At 51.5% G+C, this 25,826-nt stretch overlaps 1 protein-coding gene across 2 annotated transcripts in view; it reads left to right on the top strand.

Moving 5' to 3' along the window:
* Window positions 1-25,826, top strand: part of Col5a1 (collagen type V alpha 1 chain) — a 151,356-nt gene that overhangs the window by 23,660 nt on the left and 101,870 nt on the right. For both annotated transcript variants that reach the window (XM_055600207.1, XM_055600206.1), the window contains exons 2-4: window positions 9,217-9,384; window positions 15,979-16,192; window positions 17,259-17,421. In XM_055600207.1, the coding sequence (XP_055456182.1) occupies window positions 9,217-9,384; window positions 15,979-16,192; window positions 17,259-17,421 (545 nt within the window). The remainder of the gene's footprint in view (window positions 1-9,216; window positions 9,385-15,978; window positions 16,193-17,258; window positions 17,422-25,826) is intronic.

Below are 25,826 nucleotides of genomic sequence, written 5' to 3'. Positions count from 1 at the left end.
ATTGGTTAGTTAGTGGGTGGCTCATTTATTTATCAGTTGTTTAATGGGTGGCTCATTTGTTCATTGATTAGTTAGTAGGTGGCTCATTTGTTTATTGGTTGGTTAGTGGGTGACTCCTTGGTTAGTTTCTGGGTCCACGGAGCATATCAGCACCAAGGATGGTGCCTTTCATTGCTTGTGAACCATATTCAAGGAGCCTGGCATTCAGCCTGTCCCTCTGTGACACACCTTCTTTGGCAGTCCTTGACACATGCCCCATTCTGTTGTAATCATAATTCTTGAGAAAGGACAGGGTGAGAGAAACATGTCTATTAATAACCATAAATGAAGAACAACAGTAACCATCCAAAAGGAGAAAAAAATGCTGAGCAGATGTGGGAGAAGCTAGAAAAAAAAGCCAAGCCAACAGTAAGGACTCTGTGGAGAGTAAGGGGAATAGATGGGGAAGGGGGAGAGACAACATATGTAAAGGACTCATGCAAAGAGACCTAAGCCAAACCCTGAAGGGTAGAAAGGAAGATGATGGAAATCAGCAGATGCCACCACGAAGTATGAGGCCACATGAGTATTGTGCCGGGCACAGGAGTGCCTCAACCAGACGGCAGCAGGAAAGTCCTGAATAAGGCCTGTCCTGGTGACTGTGGGTGTTGTTTTCCATTCCCTTGGGGGCCAGGAGGAAATGTGAGAGTGAGGGGGGTTGGGCTGGGTGGTGTATAGTGCAGAGCCTTTGATGTTCCTTCCAAAGATAAGGCTCTTACACATGCTTACAGCTATGGTGGGTAGGCAGAGATGTCAGCCTGTTGGGCCTAATGTGGCTGCTCGCACCGCTGAGACACCTCCATCTGCACAGCTGCTTCCCCCCCCCCCGCCTTTCAGAGAACGTTTACATGCACGGTAGCTTCAGTCACAACAGAGGTTCCCTCTCTCAGTAAGTGACAAAGACCCCATTTCCTGCTGTGTTGCAGATTTCCGGACTGCCCACCACCACAGCTCGTGTGGATCCATAGGGCTCATCCTTTCAGACATAGTTCAGGGGAGCAAAGTGAACTTGGCAGTTGTTGGGAAGGAAATACTGGGCATCTGGGTGAAGAATCAGAGCTAGAACAGCATGCAACACCCCCAACCCTACCCACCCCCACAACCCTGCATGCTCACTCTCTCCCTGAGGCAGAGCCTGCTGCCCACAGAAGCCTGGGCTCTCACAGAACAGACCGGGGGTCAGACTGCTGGCTGGATGGCCTGTGGATGTATGCAGACAGAAATCCCAGGTTCTGCTTCCCAGGGGCAGAACTGCCTTCCAGGTACCACTCTGAAGAGACACCTTTCCTTTGGTTGCCCAAGATCTCCTCAGGCCTTCAGCTCTAATCAATCCTCCTTCAGCCTCATACCATGATGTCATGTCTGGGTGACAGTGCCTTCCATTTTATTCCATCTCTGACCTCCTTGTCTTGTTGCTGGGACTGTCCTGTGGGGCTGGTGAGAAGTGTCCAGTAGTTAATGCCATGGTAGAAAAAGCTGGGTGGGGCAGGAAAAGTAAGCCCTTCCAGGTGCAGGCTCCTACAAGGCTGGCACTTCACACTCTTAACTGCTCATGACTGTCCAGGTCCCATGGCTGGGGACATGGCTTCAGGCCCTTGTGGAGGGGACAAGACAGGTTCCTAGGAGTTCTGGCTCTTCCCAGCCTCACACTGCTGGATCTGCTGTGCCTTGGTGTCTGTCACAGGTGTGCAAATGGTCTTGTGACAATCTGGGGCTAAATGGGAGAGTTGTCATGTTGTGCACTGTGCAAACCAAACATGCCTTTGGATGAGCCATGGCGGTATTGGTGGTGAGGGGGTGAGGTGGTGAGGGGGAGGTGTGTGTGGCATTCCTACAAGGTTGTGGCTGGGATGTGGAGATATGCCAGCCAGCTCAGACCTCCTGGGGTATGGTTGAGGAAGGTGCGGTGATGGCAGGCTGAGGAACCCTTGCTTGGAGGAAGCAGAAAGCAGAAGAATTTTCAGGTGGGTAAAGGGACTGATGTTTATGGTTGCAGAGAGCCTGGCAAAGGGTCTTCTGTCAGGTCAGAGGCCTGGGGATAGCAGGAGAGAGAAGGCCTGGCTAGCTCCAGTGGCCAGCCTTGCCTGCAGCCCTGACCACACCCTCTGTTGTCCCCAGCTTTAGTCACTGGAAAAGAATCTCATCAGGGCTTCCAAAGCCCCCTGCTGGGTTTCCACCCTCCTCCCTGCTCCTTGTTGACCTTGCATGAGGCCACTACCCTCGGGGAGGGCTGGTGGGAGGGACCTGGGCAGACCTTCAGTGCTGCCATTTCTTCTGGCTTGGCTCTCAGGGAAAGAGAGGCAGGAAAGAGAGTGGGAGGCTCAGCTGCCCTAATCTGTGAAGGCCATTGTCCTGTGCGTATCCTGCGTGTCTCCTGACCTGTAGGTAGGTCAGGAGCGAGAGGCCGGGCACCAGTGTGCTGTGTAGTGTCAGGCTGCTGGCTATACCTCTCTGAACTTCATTTGTTCGTGGCATTTGTTCACTTGTTCGTGGCAGAGGCTGTTAGTCCTGGTCTTGCTGCTGATCCCTTCGGGCTCTTACTCTTCCATCTGTGAACTTACAGAATTGAACCTGGGTGGCTGTCTAGAAGGCTCACACATTTTTCTCTTGAAGATAAAAATATTGACCTTGGTGCTTTCAACACAAAACAAAACACTCTGTTGCTCTGTTCCTGTCCCTTCTGTCTGTCTGTGTTCCTGTCCCCAACCCAGTCTTTCTCAGTCTCTTCTTTATGTCTCTTAGTCTCTGTGTATTCCTCATTTTCTCCAAGGCTGGTGGTAGCTGTGGCCCACAGTTTCTCCCAGCAGGTGCGATGTGGAGAAGGCTTGGTGTCTGAGGCAGGCTGTGGCTCTGGAGGGCAGCATGGTAAGAAGCCATAGCTTGGTCTCAGATGACTAAGTCACAATACCCTCTGGCCCCTGATGAGATACCAGTCACCAGTGAGTGACCAGTGGGGTCAAGGCTAGGTTGGGGACTCTGAGCCAGTGACCTCCCTGTGAAAGTACAGAGGGCACATGAATCCCTTTGGAACTCCTTGGGGAGGGAGCTATGCTCAGCACATGTCAGGAGGGGCCAGGTAGCGGGGCTGGAGGCCTCCAGGTCCTGGCAAATGCTCTAAATGTGCAATTTTTTGAGGGTGTGCGTGAGCTGAATTGGGGCAAAGGGTTGTGTCACCCAAATCTGTTGGGTCAGGAGTCTGACTTCAAAGGACGTCTGATTGCTTTCCTTCTGCAACTGCAAGGCTCAAGCTCATCTTCTCAGCTCGATGCTCTGAGATCGAAACCTGGTGGGAGAAGGAACATGACAGCCAAGGTGAAGTGAATTTCATTCATGAAAGCAGAACAGGGCAGCTGAGCTTATGCACCTTCGGCCTTCCATGTGTAAAAGCCATAGGCTCGCTTAGTCATTCAACAAACGCAGTTGAGTGTCAGCTGTGCTCTGGCCCTGTCCAGCACAGGACAGAGGGCTCCACCCTTCTCATTTTTTGTTTTTTGTGCCCAACCCCAGCGGGTTGATGAATGAGGATGATGAATCCAAAATCCTGCAAGCTGTTTCATGTAGAACCTCCCCTCAGGACTTCACCGTTCTGTGGTGCTGCCTGTGAATCTCTGTTGTCCCCAAGCCTCCTGCTGAGCTGGAGGTCCACACTTGGCCAGGGTCTCCTCTGAGTGTTTCCAGTTCCTGGGGGTGGGCAGGACTGTGGTGGCAGAAAGCATGAAGCCTGGGATTTTAGATTCTATTCTGAGGACACGTCGTGAGTGGCTGCAGATGGCGATTCAGACCTCACTGACCTTCCTGAGAGCAGGCTGTCCTCTGCAGTATTGGCACTGTGGGCTGGTGGGTGTGTTCCTTTTCAGGGGCTCCTGTCCCAGGGTTAGGCTGCTGAACATGGGACTGGCCCCTGTAGAGCAGGCTGGTGTCCCCGCAGATGTCACTCTTTCTGCTTCTGAGCACGAGGCATGGGCGCTAGAGGCCAGCTATGACCAGGCACCAATTTCTGCTCTTCCTAGAAGCATACCTCGCTCCATCTCCTCTCCTCTTAAAGCCTGGGACCTCCTGGTGCTGGACTGTGGAGCGCTGCTGCAGGGCCTTGTCACGAGCTGTCTGCCTCATTGTTCCTTCTGAGGGGAGTGTAGGCAGCCACGTCTTCATGTGTCAGCGGCTCAGTTTCAGTTGTCCACCACTGGCTAACAGGTCAGGAGAGCCCATATGCTGTGGCCTTTCCACTGAGGCTTTAGTGTCCTATAGCTGTGAAGTGAGTGGAAGCGCAGCACCAGAACTTAGTCGCTCTGGGTCTCCACTCTGCACAGAGCAGCCAGTGCTTAGGAGTGGTGAAAGAAATGCCTCATGGGGCAGGCTAAGGTAAATGTGTGACTGCCTAGCCATTTTTAAGGTGTCTTTGGCCTCTGCCTCCTGGTTTGCCCATTCCTCTTCTCACTTGCTCAGTGAGTGATTGACTAATCCTTCCCTCCAACCATCTGCTCACCCACTACCAACTTATCTTTTTGTCTATCATCCACCCACCCACCTACCCTTCCATTCATATATCCATCTGTCCATCTGTTCGTTCGTTCATTCATTCATTCATTCATTCATTCATTCATTCATTCATTCATCAATCCACCTACACATTATCCTCCATCCATTAATCCATTTGCCACTAATATTGATTCATCCATCCATCCATTCATCCATCCATCCATCCATCCTCCCTCCATCAGTCTACGCATCCATTATCTACCTACACATCCTTCCATTGTCCATCCATCTGTCTTTTCATATATCTGCTACCAATTCATCCATCTGTCATCCGTCCATCCATCTAACTAGCCATTCATCTATTGTCTATATCCTTCTGTCCACCTACCTACCCACTTATCATCAGTCCATCCATCATTCATTCATCATCCAACAATCGGTAATCTATAACCATCTATCTACCCACCCCACTTATCCATCCAATATTCACCATCCATCAAACCATCTATCCATAATATATATCTACTCTTGTATCCCACTTACCAGCTGTGCCTAACCACCATCCATTCATTAACCTGTTCACTCATCCACCTCTATTTATTATCTACCCACTGACCCACCGTCCACTCCTCTGTTTATTCACCCATCCATGGAGGAATATTGTTCTCCAAGCACAACATAGCTATTGCTGTCTTGCAGTTAGAACAACTGTAATTATTCACATGAGATTCTCACAAGAGTGAGTCTACTAACCTTCCCTTGTGGAGGGGAGAGAAGATTCACAAGATGCTCACAAATGGCTCACATGGCTACAGATGGGGCAATGTGTTAAAGCTTGTTTCTCCCTGAGGACACAAGTGATTAGCTATTTCTGGGTGAGGGCATGCCTCTTCCTTGTTGCTATAACCACCTCTAGGTTGTCCATGCTCCTGGGAGGCCTAAGTTAGAGTCATTAGTGGAAGTCATTATTACTTCATCTAGGGTGAATAGATGTTTGTTCATCTCTTCCCAAGAAAACATAACCCACTACCCACCCACCCACCCACTTACACACCCACCTACTGATCTATCCACTTATCCACCCATTTACCCACCCATCCATTTCTTTCTCCATCTACCCACTCATCCATTTATTCACCCACTCTTCTACTCACTAAGCAGTCACTCATCTGCCCGCCCATCCATCTATCCATCCATCCATCCATCCATCCATCCATCCATCCATCCATCCATCCATCCATCCAACATTTTATCTATCCTGGCTCCCTTATTTGAGCCCCTTGGTGACATAGCTCCTTTTGTGTGCTAAGTATCCAGAACTCAGCTACATGTTTCCAATTGTTTCATTAGTTACCACCCCCCCCTTTTTTTTTAAATCTTACAACTAACCTTGCTTGCATCCATTTTCCAGTTTAAAGATGCCATGCCTGGTTCCATCAGCACAAAAACAGCATGAGGATACTGAGGGTTAGTAGCAAATGTCTGGACTGACCATGAGCACACATGAGAGGCTGAGTCCAAACTCTTGGGTTTCTGTCCACTGAGGGGTGGGCCACTATCTGCTCCTCTCTGTGTTGAGAAGTGACAGCAGGGCTCCTGTCTCCGATGGGCTGGGTCCCTGTGTGCTGTGATGCAGATGCCTCTCAGGCATGTTCCTCAAAAGCAAGTGTAGCATATGCATAGCTGAGTAGCAGGCTTTCTGGGGGAGGGCAAGCTGTGTGGAGAGCAGAGCCAGCTGAGTCAGAACTCCTGAGGCAACATTCAAGGTAACAGTAAGGCTGCTATTCACATGGCAAGATCACTGTTGCAGTTGTATGGAATCCTTGGGCTGGGCCCCAGGGCCAAACACAGGGGTCTTAGCTCCCTGACTGCTTCACGGACATGGTCCTCAGGCAGGTTGGGGAGCTTACTAAAACTCATGTTCCACTCCAGAATAATCTTTGATTGGTAGATTCTGGCATGTTCAAATAATTCTTATCACAAAGGCACCTGGGAAATGTAGTTTTAGTTTCCTAGGCTGTGGAGCAGGACTCTCTGGAAAGATCCTGGGTCTAACTGAAGTGCACAGATAAGGCCAGGCAGTCCTCTCTCTGAAGCCTGATCTGTTCATAGGTGGAACAGCCTGTGAAGGGACAGTTGAGTTCTTGCATGTAATTGGAGGTGGTGTCATTTGCAGTGGGTAGTGGGCCTCAGGACTCTTCAGGCTTGACTCTTTGAAGCACAGGCTTCTTGTTGGGAACAAAGGCCACCATGCAATACCATGGCATCCTCCCTGAGTCTGTGGGACTTAGGTGAGTCCTGAGGTCACCATGAATACCATTTTTCCTCCAGAGGACCTTGTACTTGAGCTATGGAGTTCTGGGGACTGACCCTGGCAAATTTCAGGAGGCTTCTGTGGCTCCTTTGACTTGCCTCAGTTGGCCTGATCTTCTCCTGGGGGGGGGGTAGGGTGACCCTGGATTCTTAGCCACATCTTTCTATTTCAATAGCCCCTGTCACTTCAGAGTGAAGGTGCTCATCCTGGATGAGGCAGTGGGTTGAAGGATAAATAGGCATCCTATGTGGGAGAGAGTTTTCCAGAAGCTGCCATGCCGGAAACTACTCTGATGTTCCCCACACCTTGTTTAAAGCTAAATATATCTTGCTCTCTGGCACAGAAAAGCCCTGGCCAGTAGGAAGGGTGGCATTGGGCCTAGGAGAGGCCTGGTGGCCTTTTAAACTTGTTGGAACACAGGTCTGCAAACATCCCCAGGCAAGCTTCTGTGAAGCTGCTCTCTGCTTTGACAATGAGGAAACCAGGCTCCAGCCTGGTCTGGGAAGAGCATCATAGTATAGATGCTGTGAAATAGGTCCAGGAACCCCTTCTGGGATCTCCATCAATATCTTCCCCAGGTCACTGCCAGCCTTAGAGCTCAGTTTCTGAGATGACCCAAGGTTCGGTACTATGTCATTCTGGCCAGGTGTGCTGGCAGTTGGCACGGTCATCTTCCCACGCCTGTGTCCAGGCCTGGGACTGTGCCACACAGCCTCGCCAGCACACTCAGCATTGCCTCTGATGTTCGCTAAACAAGGACACAGTGAGGACTTTGTCACCACATGAGTCATGAGTACCTGGGAGGTGCCCCAGATACCCAAGTATCTGCCACCTTATGTGGCTCTGGGCCCTGGGTGGTGGCTAAGAGCTGCCCAGGATTCTGAAGTGGGTGGAGGCTATGCTGGATCAACCGTGGGCTGGCTGTCTATGTGTTCTGTCCTCTGCTGTCCTTCATGAGGATTTCCTATAGAGATAGGGAACCCTTCTTCCATGGAGTAAAAGATGAAGAATACCAAAAAGTCAGCTGCAGACCTGGTACTTAGGTTGCCTCAGGTAACAAGTGTCTGGCTCTAGACTTGGTGATTACTGGTGAAGGATCCATCAGAAACCTCACCTGAGGAAGCCTGCATGATCATCCTTTGTTACCACCTTCTTAAAAATAGTCTGACTGTCCTCCTGGGAAGTCAGTCCCACAGTAACGTCCAATTGGGGAGGAAGGCAGGAAGTTGGTGAATTGAGTTTGGGAAGGACAGTCAAGGAATGAGCCAATTTCAGCCTCCTGTGTCCTTCAGATGGGGAAGTCAAGGCAGGAGCTTCAAACATTTGGGCACATCACACCCACAGTCAGGAACAGAAAGAAATGGATGTATACATGCTCACTTGCCTGCTTATGTTCAGCTTGATGATTTCCTCATCTTGTACTTCAGGACCTCATGCCTAGGGGTTAGTGCTGCCCACAGTGGGCAGGGTCTTCCCACAGCAGTTAGAGCAATCTCCCATAGGTATGCCCACAGGCCAACCCAATATAAACAATTCCTCACTGAAACACTCTTACAAGATCAAGTTGACAATTAAAGCTAATCATTGCAGGGGTGACTGTTGAGCTCTTGAGCAAGCACCTGTGTTTCAGAGGTTAGGGGTCAAGCTTCTGCTTTTCTGATTGTCTCTCAAAGGATGGAGAGTTAGAAGTCTTCCCAAAGAGATCTGAGGTCTTTGCAAGCATTCTCCTGTCCTGGGTATTCAGATCTAGGTCTAGACCGAAATTGGATATTTACTGTGAACTGTTGTGAGAACATGGGGGACAGCATGACACCAATGACAATGGAAAGATGGGAGGAGCTGATATTCCTGAGGCTGCATGGCAATTTTTTAAGCTGTGCATCACTCCAATGTTGGAAACATCTCTGCAGAAATGTCTGGGGAGAAGTGGGTCTTCTGAGGCTTCCTGGCTGTGTCTGGGGGACAGAGGCTTCGCCAGTGCTGATGAAGAGACAGTAAGGAATTAGAGCTTATGTGACTCAGGCCAGTTGAGGATTTGTTTTGTTTGTTTTTCAAGACAGGGTTTCTCTGTGTATCCTTGACTATCCTGGACTTGCTTTGTAGACCAGGCTGGTGTCGAACTCACAGAGATTCACCTGCTTCTGCCTACCCAAGTGTCAGGCTCTGACCTTGAGCAACTGGTTGCAGGAGGAAGATAGGGTCCCTTCTAAGAGGTGTCCCTCCTGGTCCTGAGAAGTGCCCCCACTTCTGAGTACCAGATGTTTGTTGGGAAGTGTGAGGGGCTGGTGAGGGCTGGTTTCTGTTGTCTAGTACTGTCATCTTGTTTGGGAGTGTCCCTCGGCCTTGTCCACCCTGGGGCTGACACAGCTTCTCTGTCTTTGCAGCTCAGCCAACAGACCTTCTGGAGATGCTAGACTTTTACAATTTGCCCTCGGGGGTAACGAAAACCACAGGTTTCTGTACCACTCGACGATCTTCCAGCGAGCCGGATGTTGCCTACCGAGTCTCTAAAGATGCACAACTCAGCATGCCCACCAAGCAGCTGTACCCTGGTAAGAGGCGTCCATTCCTGTTCTGGGTGGCAGAGTGCCAGGGACTCTAGGGTTCTGGCCAGGGGCATCGAGGAAGCCTGAGTGGGTGGTTGCAACAGAGCCATGGGTGTGAATCCTGGGAGTCCTCCTCATTATAGTGAAACCTAACACCCACCCACCCACCACTTGTGTGTGTGCAAGTCCTTGTCTGTGCCTCACGGGCTCCAAGCAGGCATGTTTCCAATGATGGGCCACCATGACAAAAGGCAGAAAGGAGGGGATGCCCTCCAGGGGTGAGGTGAAGAGAGATCTCAGGTCATGGGAAAGGAAATGCGTGTAGTGAGGAACATGAACCTAATTGGTGCCAGTGACATTAAAAGACACAAGTCCTGCCTCCTGCCTGGCAGCTAGCGTGAGGGAGTCTTAATGAGAAGCAGCTGCCAGGTGTCAGACCTCTGCTTTTAATTATGTATCTAGAGGGAGCCATGTTGGATGGAGGTGCACATCTGAATTATTCACCCACTTGGGTACTTAGCTCCTACCCTGCATATGTTCTGGTCTTGATTAAGTGCTCTGGCTTTATTTAGTGAGATGGACAGGTGACAGATTTCTCTCTCCCTGCCTCAGGAGGGCCTGCTAGCTCTACCTGAGTTGTCCCAACATTGCTGACCTGAGTATGGCAGAAGACACTCCCCTTCTGCCATTAGAAGCCTGTGCACAATCTTTTGTGGACTGGGTGTCTTCCCAACACTGAACCAGAATTGGGCAGTTTTAGCAAGCTGTGCTGTCCTGGTGAGCCTCAAGGATGCTGTCTCCATGTCCTGAAGGCTGGCTCTGTTGTCACTTTCTCTGGCCTTCTCCTGTCTGGGTTTGTCCCCATTCAGCATCTCTCTGAAGTCATTGTGACTTTAAGAGTTTGTATTTGAGGGAGAAGCTGGGTGCTTTGGTCTGGGGTATAATTTCGGGTGGATGGTATCATGTGTAATGCACCTCCCTTGCTGCTACAGCGGAAACAGCCTGGGTCTCCAAGGAGCACACTTTTGGTGCAGAACCACCCTGGCTCACAGATGCCCAGTCTAACTCATCTGTAAGGATATCAATGTCCCACCGTGACCCTTTGTGAGTGGGAACCTCACCCTTCCATGTGGGGTGCTGCAGGAATTCTGTGACTTATTTTTTGAGAGAGCATAGTTTTTGAGGGGAGGTCAACTTGAGAACTCTTGGTTTCATCTTTTTCCAGAGAGTTGTAATTTTTCTGCCTTGTGGCCCAAGTATTAGAATTCCTGAATTAGAGCCATAGGGGCCTGAGCCCAGGCAGGAAGGGGCTGCTGGCCAGGGGCAAAGGGGTATGAAGCTGATGTGGGAATAGCTTTGGGGGTGGAGTGTGGGCAGAGGGTGGGGAAAGGCTCCCAGCTCAAGGAGCTTTACATAGCCTGCTGCTAATAGTCTCTCTTACCACTGTCACCCAAGGGAAGGGTGCAAGCAGAAAAGGTCGCTAGAATTCCAGTCTGTCAGTTACTGCCCACTGGATTAGTTTACGGTAAGAACTCTCACAGGATTGTGGAGATGGATCCAGGAAATTGAGTGCATTCTCGAATCTTATGATAGGGGATATTTTTGTGGTTGTTGACTAGTTTGTGGTTATTTTGTTTTTGAGACAGAATCTCAGGCAGGCTCAGGCTGGCCTTGAACTTGCCAAGCAGCTACGGAGATCTCAAACTCCTAGTCTTCCTTCCCCACCTCCCAGGTGGTGGGATTACAGGCATGTGCCATTGTGCCTGGCTTCAGCCGGCCTTGAACTCATATCCTTTTGCTTTAGACTCCCCAGTGTGGGGATCATAGATCCTTACCAGCAGCCCTGCCTGGGATTGATTGATTGATTTTTGAGAGGGTCTCAGGTGTTCTGGGCTAGCCTCAGACTTTGTTTTACAGTCAAGGTTGGCCTTGAACTTCTGATCCTCTTGAATCCACCTTTCTAGTCCTAAGAGTGCAGGCATGCATGAGTGTGAAGTTTATGTGGCAGTAGCCATCAAGCCCAGGGCTTCAGAGGAAACTCTGCTGATGACTGAGTTCCAGCCCCAGTCCTGGGAAGCTTTTGTTTACTCCTGTCCTCAAATTAGTAACTTGATTAGACACTCAGACTTGCTCTAATAAGGGTGTGTGTGAGGCACTGGGCCATGCAGTGATTCTCTGTCAGAGGCCATGGAGCCAAGGTGGCTTCAGAGTATCTGTAGGGGAATTTCTGTGGCATCATCTCCTCAGGTCCCACAGGTTGGTCTGGGAAAGCTGTTCTGGGGACAGCCTGATACATCATCTGGTGTATGAGGCTGCGTACCTCAGAGCAAGTGGTTAATCCTGGAACATTCTAAAAGGTACTGCAGCCTTTCTGATTGACAAGTGACAGGAAACAGATCAGAGCTTATAGGATGCCTTCCGTAGGACTCAGGTGGCCATGTGCCTAGGCAAGAATGGAGAGCAGCTGCGAGCTCCGATGTGCCTCCTTCCAGAGTGCAAGAGCTGCTCTGCTGCATCAGTGTGGGGAGGCTGGCTGTGGCAGCTGCTCTGGGAGGCCTGAGGGCTTCAGGCAGCCGCAGCAGGGCTGGACTGAGCAGAGCACGGATGGATGTTTCTAAGTGTTGCAGTGCTCAGTGAAGTCTATGGTTAGTGGCTGATCTCCACGACAGCCCAGTCTTCTTACCCCAGTGAGCGGCATGATTTTCCCCTCAAAGCAAGTGTGGATCTGGGTCTCTAGATGGCTGGGCACATTTGTCCATGGAGTAGGGTCTGGCCATTCCCTCCCACAGGGCAGGCACTGTATCTAAAAGAAACTGCCAAGACCTCAAGGAAGTTGGCTATGGACCCTCCCTGCATACATCAAGCTTTACTGTCCCTGTGTCTGCCCAGCCAGCACCAGCTGCTTGTAATGTTCTCTTTGTAAAGTCACACTATGGCAGGACAACTGGTCTCACCTTGGGTGTAGAGGACCAATCCCCACCATTCTTGCGCTGGGCACTGAGGTCTTTGCTGCGCTATCCTCAGCTGACGAGGTAACTGAGATGCAGGACTCTAGACAGGGTGGACTGGCCTGGATGAGCTCTTTTCCTCATCCCCCCTTCCCAGGGCTCTAGCTTTACTCCATGATCCTAAGTCTTCAGCAGGCCCCAGGATCCAGAAGTGGCCCCTGATTAGCGGAGCAGCCTGCTGCCCCTATTGGCCCCTCCCACCCTCACTGGGCAGAGGTCCTAGATCCAACCAGTCCACTGTTGACCACAGGCTAAACCACTTCTTGGAATGCTGGTCCTAGACCATGGCCATGAGTGGAGGGCAGGGTGCTGGCTGCCTGAACAGGCCCATATAAGGTCCTAGGACAGTGAGAACACAGCACCAGGCCAGAGGTACTGTATCCCTTCAGTGGGCAGAATTGGGTCTCCTCTGAGAGGCTGTGCCCACTCCACCCACATAGTATTACGTGGGACTCCCTGGTTGAGGGCCACCTTACTCCATTCCCTGTGGAATATAAGGTTAGCAGCGATGTCTCACCCTTCCTCTCCTTACAGTGGGGTTTTAGGACGGTCTTTGCCTAATACGCCCATTGATATGTGAAGTCCCATGGTTGAGGATGGCCTGCCTTTTGTGCCCACATGGAGTGGTATATGGAATCCTCCAGTTTAGGGATGTCTTGTTTCTTGCACCCCTATTCAGTAGGATATAGGGTCCCTGGTTGAGGGATGGCCCATCTCTTACGCTCTCCATACCATGGGGTGTGGGGGCCCCCTTGAGTTGATGGCCCACTTTGGCATCTACATGGTGTTAGAGGCACCTTCCTCTTGCTCCGTGTTAGGTCCTAGGTGTCTCATGGTGACAGTCCAGCAGAAGGTGCCCTGTTCTCCCTCACCAGGGGTCAGACTTGATGGCCCCAGAATAACCCCATCCTGCTGGAAGTGACAGTAGGCAGCTGTTCTTCAGGCCCATCATCTTCCCCAGGGCCAGTGAACGGTCCCATGGGGAGGTGGAAGGAAGCCGATGAGAATCCCTCTGGACCACCAGCGGCCACGGAAATGCCGTCCTGGTCCCTGCCTAACGCTCTCCACACCTGCAGTGATTCCCTGCCCCTTGTCTCCTCCCCCTCCCAAGCCGCTGCACATTGGCTGTTACTGAAATAACTTACTTGATTATTGTTTCTGTCCCTTATGGAAATGTCACTTCCTGGGTGCAAGGACCATGTCTGTCCCTTGACTTCTCCCTGGAGCCTGGCCCATGTTTGAGGAATTGTCATAGTATTGATTACCTCAGCAAGGCAAGCGATCCATCAGCCAGCCCATAACCATTGACTTAGAATGAGTCAATTCCATGGCAGCTGCACTTATTGGCCGCCTACTGTACCCTGCCGTGGACTGGTGCCTTTGGGTGTCGGTGGAAGGAGAGAGGGCATCCCTTACGGGAAGCAGCAGATCCTCCACCGTGCTCACCGCTTGGTGATGACTTTCTGAGTGGGATGAGTTAGGAAGCACCAGACAGTGGATGCACTTCTCCCACACTGCCCGGAAGCTTGCAGTACAGTGTCAGCGGCCGGCTCTTGTCATAGTGAGAAGGGACCTTCTTAAAGTGACTATAAATCCATTGCTATTTTGCCAGGAGAGAGATTAACGTTCAACATAATTTATCTTTTTCAAGTTTTGTCTGAGCTGAGAAAATTTGTTACCATAGTGATTTTAAACATTGAGAAAGAGCATTTTAATGAGCTGGGAGAGATGGGCTGGCTGTCCTCAGCCATAAATCATGATGGAGAAAGAGGACTCTCTCATGTCCCATTCTTCTCATTCTTTCAAGTCAATGGCTGCAAGGGACACAGATTCAGGGTGAGCGCAGAGGTGGGATAATGGCTGCGTGGTCCACCCCGAATGCACACAGTGGCCTCTAGGCTGCTGGAGGGACCCCTGTAGTGTCCACCTCCTGCAGGGGCAAGGCCCCACCACTGGCATGGCTGACTGGGCATGCACAGCAGTCCTCACCGCCCAGCAGCACTGGCTAAGGCTGAGTCCTCCATTTCCCCCACATCCCTGACAGTGGAAGGTACAGTGTTGATGCCCAGCGTGGCAAGGCAGTGAGCCTCCCCTGCCCCCTTCCAAGCAGCTTCCCTCAGTGGAGTCTGTCTTTCCTCAAGTAGCTGCATGACTGTCATTACCTGCCCTCAGAGCAGCCTGGCACTGTCGTCCTGACTCCACTGGAGCTGGTCGGTCATGCTGCTGAGCACACAAACAGGTCCCTGCACACCAGCCTCTTTACACAAGTACCTAACTCGAGCGAGGACACATGGCCAGTTCATGTCAGAATTGCAGAGCCTCTTAATGAGAGGTCATGACCCCACGGGGGTTCTTCCACTGGCTTCCTGGGCCACCCCTGGGGCCTGAATAGTTTCACTGCCAGGAGCTCCCTCAGCCTCCATGAGCTCTCTCTGTCTGTGTCCTACAGCAGAGGTGGGAATTCAAGGGGTCCCTCCACCCCCATACCTCAGGGTTTAGGACACTTTACTCCCCCCAACACCAGCATGGTACCTGCAGCATACAGTTCCATCAGCAGAGGGCGCCCTTGGATAGCTTTGCGTGTAAACTGTGCAAAGCAGCCTGGCTATAGCAGGGACTAGTGGCCTTCTTGGCCAAATGGTTGACCTTGTTCCAACTCCAAAGGAGAAGGTGGGATAGCCAGACACTGCTGCCCTGTCCCAGCCCATACCTCAGACTTCCAGCCCTCTACAGAGAGGACAGTGTGGCTCGGTGGCACCTCACCACCACTGTCCTTTGTCAGCCTGTTCCTGCTGGGACCCTCCGAGGGATCTGAGAGGTACACTCTCCATAGCTGGAGGAGAGAAAGAATGTCTCTAGACCATCTTCCCTTGCATTAATTAGCTGTGTTGCTCACACCTGTCAGACCCAGGCCATCAGTGGCAAAACTTCAGTCATAGGAGGACGGTTGACTTTTCCACCAGGATCCATGGGGATCCATGCCAGCCAAGGATGGCATCAGAAGTGGTTTTAGGTATCCCCAGGGCCAGCTTAGGGACATCTTGTCCCTCTTGTGCAAATACTTGATACTTTTTTTTAATTTAAATTTGGAGTATTTTAAAATTTATTTCTGCTTTTTCTTTGATTTGCTTATGGACAAGGATGTCTCATGAAGTGTGAGTCTAGGCACGCCACAGTCCTGTAGTCTCCTACTCCATCTCTTCAAATCCCCTGTGACTGACACTGAATGAGGCACACTGTGCCCAGCCTTTCATGCAGTGGGACATGCAAGGGTCCTTCGTAAGCTGCCTCTGTCCAGTGGGTCTTGAGAAGGACTCATAAGCAGATGTGTGGAGGAGTGGGGTGGAGCCAAGGAGAGGGTGTTTCGGGCTTATCACTGTAAGGGTTTCCTGGAGAAGTTTGCGTTTCAAATATGCCTTGAATTGGCAGCTTGACCCCCTGTGGTGGAGGAGGGCTGCAGAGGGTTGATCTCAGGCCTGTGAGCTGCAGAGGGCCACCACCCACCAGGCTGTGACAGAGCTCTACGCTGGCCCATTTGCAGCTGATCAGCACCAGGTTTCCTATGGTCCTCTCACCCTGTCCTCTGTTCCAGAGTCTGACTTTCCTGAGGACTTCTCCATCCTGACCACCGTGAAAGCCAAGAAAGGCAGCCAGGCCTTCCTAGTCTCCGTTTACAATGAGCAGGGCATCCAGCAGGTGGGGCTGGAGCTGGGCCGGTCCCCTGTCTTCCTCTATGAGGACCACACAGGGAAGCCGGGGCCTGAAGAGTATCCACTCTTCCCAGGCATCAATTTGTCAGATGGCAAGTAAGTATCCTGCTGATGGGGGTGGGGGCAGCTGCTGGCCAGACAGCATGGGCAGCAGCTAACCTGGTTGTAGATGGCATATGATGTCCACAGAGGACCAGGAGGATGGAGCACAGGACCTGAGGCCGTAGGGTTTGGCTTCTTCTCTAAAACTCCAAGGACTTCTGCTGTTCTCTAGCCTTGTTCCCTGTAGAATTCAGCACATCCTGTCCTGGCCCGAGATGATAAGGGACAAAGGAGGTGATGCAGCCATGCCTACCTGTTCCCAGGGGAACTTGCCCTTGCTGGGCCTGACACAGTGTCTGTGTGAGTGAATGAGAGCAGAGCCCAGTCTCCAGAATTCTGCTGGGGCACCCTGAATGCTGGAGATCATCCATGAAGCAGTGGCTCCTGGGTTTTCTAGCAAGACTGTAGGCTAACCCATCATATCCACCCCGCTGTTGTCATGGGGATCACACCCCGCATGAAGACCGGGGCTGTCATGATAGTGTGACTGCAGTCTCCCTGTGACTTCTTCCTATTGCTTAATCCACCCTGAACCCCTATGGTCATACCTCCCAAGGGCACCCCAGGAGCTCACGGGGGTTGCATCTTAGAGATGAGAAGTCTGGATTTGAGGGTCTGAGTGGACTAGAGATGCATTTTACATCTGTTCCCAAGAAGCACCTGTGTTACAAGCGCTCTTTCCAGAGTCTAGTCCCATTCACTCTAAGTGACGGGGCTACATTAGGACTTCACAAGCAGGACTCTTAGAAGCCTGGAACTTTCCCGGTTACGCTCAAAGAGGGGAGTTAAACCGAGACAGCTCCCTGATCTAGGACAGGGTGCTTTATAAGTATTGAGTTCTTGTTGCCTTATGAGTGCTATATGCACAATGGGAAAAGAAGCCCGCTGTCGCCTTTGACACCGAGTTCTGAAGCCAGTGGCTGTGACCCCTTCTTTGACTCTTAGAAATCCTCTAACTGACAGTACTATCCTTGTGGGATATTGCCCAGACTTGAGCCCAAGGTTGTCACCCAGAGGCTTTGCAGCACATTTCCCTGCCTGAATATTTGTTTCTTTGCAGGTGGCACCGAATTGCTATCAGTGTCTACAAGAAAAATGTCACTTTGATCCTTGACTGTAAGAAGAAGATCATGAAGTTCCTCAACCGCAGTGACCACCCCATAATAGATGTCAACGGCATCATCATGTTTGGCTCCCGGATTCTGGATGATGAAATATTTGAGGTAGGCAGTCCCCCATGCCACTTGGGACACTTGGGGCAAGTGGTGGCTCCTCCAGTAGAAATCTGTGGCTTCCGTGGGAGCCCCATCTCCTCGGTTAGGGAGCGGTGTGACTCTATTGCTTTCCACAGAGTGCTGTGGCCTGTGGGAGGAGAGGGGCCGGCCTAGCTGCCATGTGAGAACCGTGCAGGGATGGTCGTGACTGCCCTTTTCCAAGCAACTCAGCACGTGTGTCCTGGGGACCAGGTTGGGATGGACACAGGGCTTCGGCAAGCTTACCCTGACTGCACCTTCTGATGGGCAAGGGCTCTGCTGAGGAGAGCCAGCGTCCTCTGAGTGGACTTGCAGGGCAGAGCTGGGCCACACAGTGGGATTGTCAGGAGGGACCTGCTGACTCAGTGTGTGTTCTAAGACAGTGGTGTTCCAGCCAGGTCCAGCAGAGCCTGCTTTCCTTGGAAATGCCCCAGAGATACAAGCAGGGAGCAGAACAGGGTCTGAGGCCTGTGCTTTAGTCTACAGAGTCCTCTGGGTTTGTGTTGAGCTTGGAGAGATTTTGGGAACTGTCTTGATTCAGGAAGAAGGTTTAGAGCCTGTGCAGGTGTCTGCTGGCCCTGGAGGCCACCTGAAAGCAGCACCTGCTTACATCCCTTCAGGTCTGTGTCTCAAGTACGTCTGAAGCCCGAGCCCTTGGATTTGGGCTGGGACATCTGACCTGATTCCTTCGCTTAGACAGACTGTGGGCTTTGTGGAAAGTTTGGGGCGCAGGATTCCCTGGCTGAAGAAATTTGATAATGGCCTGGCTAATGGTCTCAGAAGGCTAACTTGGCTCTCAGGTACCCCCCTGAGGGGTTGGACAGGACAGAATGGGGACACTACCCTCCTAGATCTCCAAATGCCATGTGAGTGCCACTTCCTCAGTGTATTGGGTCACCACCAGGTACATCTGCTCCTGTGTCTGAGGAGGCCTGCTGATGGCCTCCCAGCTGTGTGTGTGTGTGTGTGTGGGGGTGGTTCTAGGCCATGTCCTCTCAGTGGTTCAGGGCCCAGCAAGTTGGATGCAGTGTCAAGTTGATCCTAGTTGTCTGCAGGGACTCTGTGACCTGACATAGGATTGCCATGTGACTACTACATGGATCCGTGACAAAAATGACATGTGGTTGAGTGTGATAAGGAGTGAGTGCTCCATGAATGTGAACTACACTCACCATGGAGGTCACGGTGGGCCAAGGTCAGCTAGGGTGAAGATGGGATAGAATCTGCAGTCAATGGGCAGGGAGAGTCCAGAACAGCCTTCTGTGGAAATGCCATCAGCCTCCAGGAGAAGGTAAAAGCAGGGTGTGTCTGCTGGACTCAGCGCCCTCTGAAGGCTGACACTGGAGCCTGGGCCTTCTGCCAGGTGGGATGGGCACACATGTGCAGACAGTGCTGAACCCTGGAGGCTGTCCTCAGGGCAGGCTTCTGAGTAGACATGCCCAGGGATCCGGGATGAGCTGGAGGGTGGATGAGTGTCCTTAGCTAGACAGGCGGCAGCTGGCTCCTTTTGTGTGGAGCTGGTGCTTACAGCTGGTCTAGGGGCCAAACACTGCTTTTACCGATTACCCTGTGGGCAAGTGGAGCCAGGGTGCCTCCTGATGTCCAGTCTCTGGTGAGCAAAATCTTGAAGGCAGGCATGCAAGGGCATCCCAGGGCTGAGCAAAACATCAAGTCTGACTGAATTTGCTGTGTAGTAGTGATGTTGGGCTATACCAAACACTTGTCATTTCTTCAGGGTGTGACAATAAGCTTTTTATCATCAAGGTTCTGGAAAAAGCTTTGAATCTCTAAAAAAAAAAAGTGTATGGTGTGTGTGTGTGTGTGTGTGTGTGTGTGTGTGTGTGTGTGTGTGTGTGTTCTTGTTTGTGTTCATATGAAGGCCAGCAGTCAATGTCAAATGTCTTCCTTAGTCACTTTCCACCAGTTTTGGAGACAAGGTCTCACTGAACCTGACGCCCACTGATGTGGCAGGACTGGCTGGTTGGCTGGTCCCTAAGTTCCATGAATTGCTGTTTCCACTTTCCAGACCCGGTGACAGGCACGAACCACCATTCCCAGTCCTGGGGCTTCGGCCTCAGGTCCTCACGCTTGCGTGGTGAACACTTTACTGACTGCGCTAGTCCTCAGCCTTGCACCATCTTAAACATAGGATCGCCAGACAAATCCCCCAATGAAGCAGCCAGCACTGTATGTCCAGACTCGTGGGAAGGTTCACCAGCTCAGAGAACTGGGTGCAGCTTAGAGGTCTTGGCTGGGTTTTCTCCACAGCTGAGGCTCAATGGCTGCAAAATGGGTGCAATAATGTGTGTGTGTGTGTGTGTGTGTGTGTGTGTGTGTGTGTGTGTGCGCGCGCGCGCGTGCGCATGTGCATGCATGCAGAAATCAATCCAGAGAAGGCATGCACATTCGTGACCCACAGCAAGCGCTCTATAATGGGAAACAGTTACCAATTTATGTTGAGAACGAAGGCAGATCCCAGTTTTCAAACCCATTAGGATACTGGCTGCAGAGTCCAGTTTCTCTTGCCATGTACAAGGTGGTTCTCACTCTGCAGCTTGGTTGGCACAGCAGGTTGCAATGCATTCACAGTCCCGAGTTTCTGGTGAGCTCTTTTCTCCTGCTGTGGAATTTGATTCGAGGAGAGAGGCTGCCAGAAGCCCAGGATTTTTGTTGACCACAAGTTGTTAATGGTCTGAGGTCTGTGTTTTCCCAGCCCCAGGGTTTCCTGGCTGTTAGCTGTGCTCACGGCGGGAAATTGGACCTGTCTTCCTTAATGAAGACCAGCTAGGGCAGCAAGGCAGAGGGTGGCCAGTGGGGACTGTTCCTCCCCTTTGCTTCTTACTGGTGTAATGTAATGGCAGAGGTGGGGAGCTGGCCTCCGCTTCTCTGTGCTTTTTTGCAAGTGAATTTTTATCCCTTTTGAAATAGAAGTGATTTAACTCTTTGCTTTCCAGGTTTCAGATAATAGTGCTCTCTATTTTCTCATTTTCACTGCCTGGCTTCTCTAGAAGGCTCTTGCTGGAAACTTCTCCAGTGGTCCTTTCTTCCCACAAGACTCTTATGCTTGTTAAAGGCCTGTTTGTTCCATCGCTCTCTGGGTTTGAGGAGGGGGAGGGTGCCGGCACTGAGGCCATGGTCAGGCCACTGCTGGCACAGGCTTTAGTGCTCCCACTCAGTGCCTCTTCTAGGCAGATTTGCTGGACCCCACAAAGCTTCCAAGGAGACTTGGGAAGCCAGGGGTGCCCATGGCCCCACAGTGACCCCCCGGGCCAAAATAGAGGCTTCTGTGGCACAGTATCCTGTTTAGCTCCATGGCACATACATGTTGAGCCCAGCCATAGTGGCCATAGGCTCTGGCAGCTGCTGGCTCCCTCAGGCATGACCTGTTTTCCTCACTTGCTTGGATCTGAGTCTTGGGACTTCCCTGATGTTCAGGGGATGTTGGGCATACCAGGGCCTTGCAAAACTACACAGTGAGGAAGCGAAGGTGTATAGAGCGCAGACTTTCGGCTTTTCCTGGGTGGTCTTCCTGGTTGAGGATTTGGAGCTCAGCATTTACCTCTGTAAAATAGGCACGATGTGCACCAAGGCCACCACTACAGGGCTATGCATCAAAGGCTGTGTGAAATGCCTGCTCAGGGCTTCTGAGAACCATGCTGAACCCACGCCCTTTGTAGTTAGAGCTGTGGCCCTCCTCGTCTCCTGCCAGTGGCAGTAACTGCTTTCTCCACTGCTATCTCCAAAGATACAAGCTGTCTCACCTCTGGTTTTTTCAGACTTGTCTAGTGAATAAGTTGCTTTGATTCCCTCTCAGAGACGGGGTAGGAGGGAGGTGGAGTCTCATGAGCACAGTCCTGCCTCCATCTGAGCTAAGAGTCTACAGAGAATGGATGGACAGGAAGTTGTAATCCTGGACAGAGTTACTGCTCGTGGCACACCCTGACCCCAGCTTTCCCTTGCCACCTCAGAAGCCCACTGTGAAACCTGGCCTACTGTTCTCCTCACTGGGGCCTCACACTGTCTGGGTCTTGGGAGGTTAATGGAGGTTCACTTTACTTTCCCCCTTGCTCACTCGGTCAACTCTAAGCCCATGCTGTTGTATTCCTGAGGGCTATGCTAAGGCTGCCCTGTTCAGTCTTGATCCTTTCCTTGAAATGTGCCTGAGATCTGAGGTGCAGGGGGTGCTGGGCAGGCCAAGGCCCATTATACAGAAGGGCATGGGGGGTTGCCTCCACCTCCCATATGGGAAATAATCCCTTTTCATCCATGAGTGAGCTTTGGGGTTTGGGAGCAGGGACACAGTTGTGGGGGGAGAGTGTGCTCTGGATGGGTGGAAGTGAACTCTTCTTTGGTGGAGTGTCCGTGCAGACAGGGTGCCAACAGCAGCTCTGAAGGTGCTTCGGGCTGAGGACCCTGTTCCCATCTAAGAGCTTGGGAAGCTGGTACCAGGAGCTGAGCACCTTACCCGAGGTCATCTGCAGCATGGCGGCAGAGGGGAACTTCCTCAGGTAACCTCTGCCACTGGCTCCTGTGACCCTACATTAGCTGAAGACATCAGACACCCGGGCACTGTGGGGGTCTGTGAGGCTTGGGGTCTTACAGAGAGGACCAGAAAAGACAACTTTCCAGGATGGACGCTCATTCATTGTACTGAGTGTTTTGCATAACAGTTAATGACCTGCCAATCATGCTTGACTCCTCCTACCCCCATCCTCCTATTTCCCACCTCAGCCTGGAACTTGAGGCTGCTCTTGCTCTGCAGGTTCAATGCCAACCAGTGTTCTTGAGGGAAGAGCAGAGACTCGTAACCCCTGCTTGCCTTAGGGGCCCTAGGTGGGAAGGCCTTCTTGCTGGAGTATGCTACAAAGGAGGGCCACGGAGGAGGCCGAGGCTCTAGGGATACGAGGCAAGGCTGGCTGCAGATTCTAGGTCAGGAGCCAAATGAGCTTTTAAGCTGTTGAATGTTTCAAGGGGCAACAAGACCAAACAGACTGTAAACTCAGCTTTCACTTTGTACCCCCAATTGCTGGCGGGTACCCCCTCCTGACCGCACCTCAGCATTTGAAGAAGGCCAAGTGTTTACCTAATCCTGGCTTCCCTGTTTCCAGGGGCCCGGCTTTTCCACTGACGTGGTTTTTCCTGGAATCTGCTTTGAGACAGGAACGGGCTGTGCTGAGGAGACGCTTTCCTCGTCAGCCAGCCCAAAGGGATCTGGGTCTGGCCTTCTCAGGCAGGTCTGAGGGCCAGCTGTTTTCTGTGTGAGTGCAGAGCAGAGCCCTGGTTTCATGGGGAGATATCAGCAGTGTGGCCCCAGATCCAGGCCCAGCTTTAGCTCTGATTCTAAACCTCTGACTCCTTCCAGGAACTCTCAGTCTTCTTGCTATTCACCTGCCCATTGAGGGCCTTCCTGGAGCTTTAGTGGGCCCAGGGATTCAGCTCAGGCCTGCTGTTGAGTGCCATGCAGAGTCACTAGGGAATGGAATGAGTTGACAAACTACCCCAGAGAGCTGGCCCCCCTTTTGGGAGTCTGCCAGTGCTTAGTGGACAAGCCACAGAGTTCCAGAGAGCAGCTGGCCCTGTCCTGCTGTCGGCATTGCCCCAGGCTCCATCTCTGTCAGCCTCCTGTGTCGACTGGAAGGACATGCATGTCTCAGAAGGAGCCACAGTGAGGCTGAGATGCCCTACCGACATGAAGGCTGGCTCTAACTGGCTGCAGGCAGCTATGAGCTGCCTGTCCAGAAGCCCTTCTGATACCAGCTCTGTGCCCAGCCCCCATCCATTACGATGTTTGCAGTCCAAATGATCGCAGTCTGGGCCAGCTGTTCCTAATTTTTTGCCTAAGTCTGTATTGCTACCCAGGCCAGTGTAGCCGTGGCTGTGGCCATGTTGGCCATTCCATGAGAGACTTCATGCTCACAGCAACAAGACAGCTATCGCTGTTTTTCTGGCTTCACTGAGGCTTAACGTAGATGTTGCCTCTGGCCGTCTCAGGCCATCATGCTTATGTTCTAGCAGATGGAGTAGGCCTCAGGATATGCCCTTGTGTATGTATATGACATCTGTGTGTGTGTGTGTGTACATGTGTGAGTGCCAGCGTGCATGCCATGGTGCACATGTGGAGGTCAGAGGACAACCTCAGTGTTCACCCTCTCTCCTTTGACCTTGCTAGAGATGGGATCTCTTTGTTGTTCTCTGTTTCCTACAATAGATGGCCGGTCCGTGAGATTTCCAGGATTCTGCCTCTGCCTCTTCTTCTTGCTGCAGGAGCACTGGGAAATGCACTGCCATGACTGGCTTTACATGGGTTCTGGGGACTAGAACTCAGGTCTTCATGCTTGTGTGCCAAGGGCTTTATTCAGGGAGCCATTCACCTAGCCATGACGTAAGTCCTTTGGGAGGCCCCAGGACACTAGCAAGTGCAGATTCAAGACTTCAATCGGCTGCGTCTTCAATCTGCCTGTTCTATGGTACCACCTGATTCCAGGAAGGACAGAGTTCTGTTCTGATGACACTCCTGAGGCTGACACACATGGTGGCAAAGTGGAGAGGCTGTTTCCTTCCAGTCCAGAAGGCTCTGGGTCCAAGGTCCAGGTGTAGGCAGGCACACTTCTGCCCAAGGCTTATTCTAAACCTAGTGGTCTCATTTAAAAACCCTCAACTGTGCTCCATCCAAGCCCTGTTTTTGGTAAGGTCATACTCCGAAGTCGAGGGTTATTGCTGAAGCATAGCTTCGGGGTCCCACTTAGCTCATGTCTCTAATTTAGCCTGGAAAAGGCCTCCCCTGACCCCAGAGTGTGCACACTTCAATGTAAAGCATTGGGCACCTCTGAATGGCTTCCAAAACCCTAGCTACCAGGTTTAGGAAGAGCTTTGTGTTGGGAGCAGGGGCTGGCCCCAGCCTGTGCCGTGGCTGGCAAAGGGCCACTCAGGGTGATTCATCTAATAAAGCTCTCGACTGGCAGCCAGCCAGATGGGAGGTCGGGGCTTCTGGAGACCCAGGAAGGCACAGTACTCAGCTTAGCAGCAGGAGAGGCTGAGCCCTTCACAGGACTTGCCTGGCCGGTGAGGGTGTCAGGCTTGTTCCATGGAAACTGTGAGCAGCAGTGTCTCCCAGGAGACAGGGCTGATGTTATATTGGAATTCAGCCCTTGTCCAGTGATATCATGCTGGGCTGGCATGCAGTAGACATTCTGATCTAGTCCCCTGAGAACATGGTGGCCAAGGAGCTCTAGGAAGTTGGACCTCATTGCAAGAGGCACACAGTGCCAGGTTACTGAGGGAGGGAACCAGGGCAGGCAGGGACACGTGTAGGAGGGACAGAGGGACAGTATGTCACATGCATGTGACCGAGGGCATGTGGCCGAGGAGCCCAAGAGAACCTAGAAACTGCTATCAAGCTGATGGGTGATAGTGTCTGAGTGCTGACTCAGGGGCTCCAGAGGAGCTGGGCCAAGTCCTGTTGTTCAGTTCCCATGGCTGGCTGCATGGGTGTTGGGAGCATGCCGTCAGAAACACAGATGGACACCTTTGAATCTCTTCAATGTTTACTGAGTGACAGGAAGCCTACCAGCTATGTCGTTTGGCTGAAATCTACCAAGTACTCCTAATTTGGATTGATAGACACTGCCATTGGTAATCACAGGTCCTTTCATTCCACTCTTAATGATGAATAGTAACTCTTATATTATACATTTCTTCTGGTTAGGTTTTTTTTTTTTTTCCCAACTCGACACAAGGTAAGGTTAGTCAGGAAGAGAGGACCTCAAGAGGAAAAAAAAATCCCTCCATCAGATTGGCCTGTGGGCAAATCTATGGAGCATTTTTTTTAAAATAATGATTGATATAAAATGTCTGAGACCATTGTGGGTGTTGCCACTCCTGGGTCCTGGATTGATTAAGAAAGCAGGCTCAGCAAGCTATGAGAACAAGCCAGTAAGCTATGTTCCTCCATGGTCTCTGCTTCAGTCTTGAGCTCCTACCCTGACTTCCCTTGGTGATGGTCTGTGATTGGGACATGTAAGCCAAATAAACCCTTCCCTCTCCAATTTGTTTTGTTTTGTTTTATTTTCAAATGTTTTGTCACAGCAATAAGAAGCAAACTAGGACATTACACTTTACACAAAGATATGTAGATATGTATATTCTCTCTCTCTGTCTTGCTTCACACACACACACACACACACACACACACAGGCTACCAAATGATTACAAGGCTGCAAAGTTGATGTGGGTGTCCTACAGGGCCTGAGTTTGGCCATATCCATAGCCCTGGCTCAAGTCAATTCGTAGACTTCTTCACATAGCCTCACCCACACCACTGGGCTCAACACATCCCATGCTGATGGGGCAGCAGAGCACAGCCAAGCTCTGAGCTG

Source organism: Psammomys obesus, unplaced genomic scaffold, assembly GCF_907164565.1.
Source record: "Psammomys obesus unplaced genomic scaffold, mPsaObe1.curated_primary_1811, whole genome shotgun sequence".
NCBI classification, from domain to species: Eukaryota; Metazoa; Chordata; class Mammalia; order Rodentia; family Muridae; genus Psammomys; species Psammomys obesus.
This window is presented reverse-complemented; position numbering and strand designations above follow the sequence as displayed.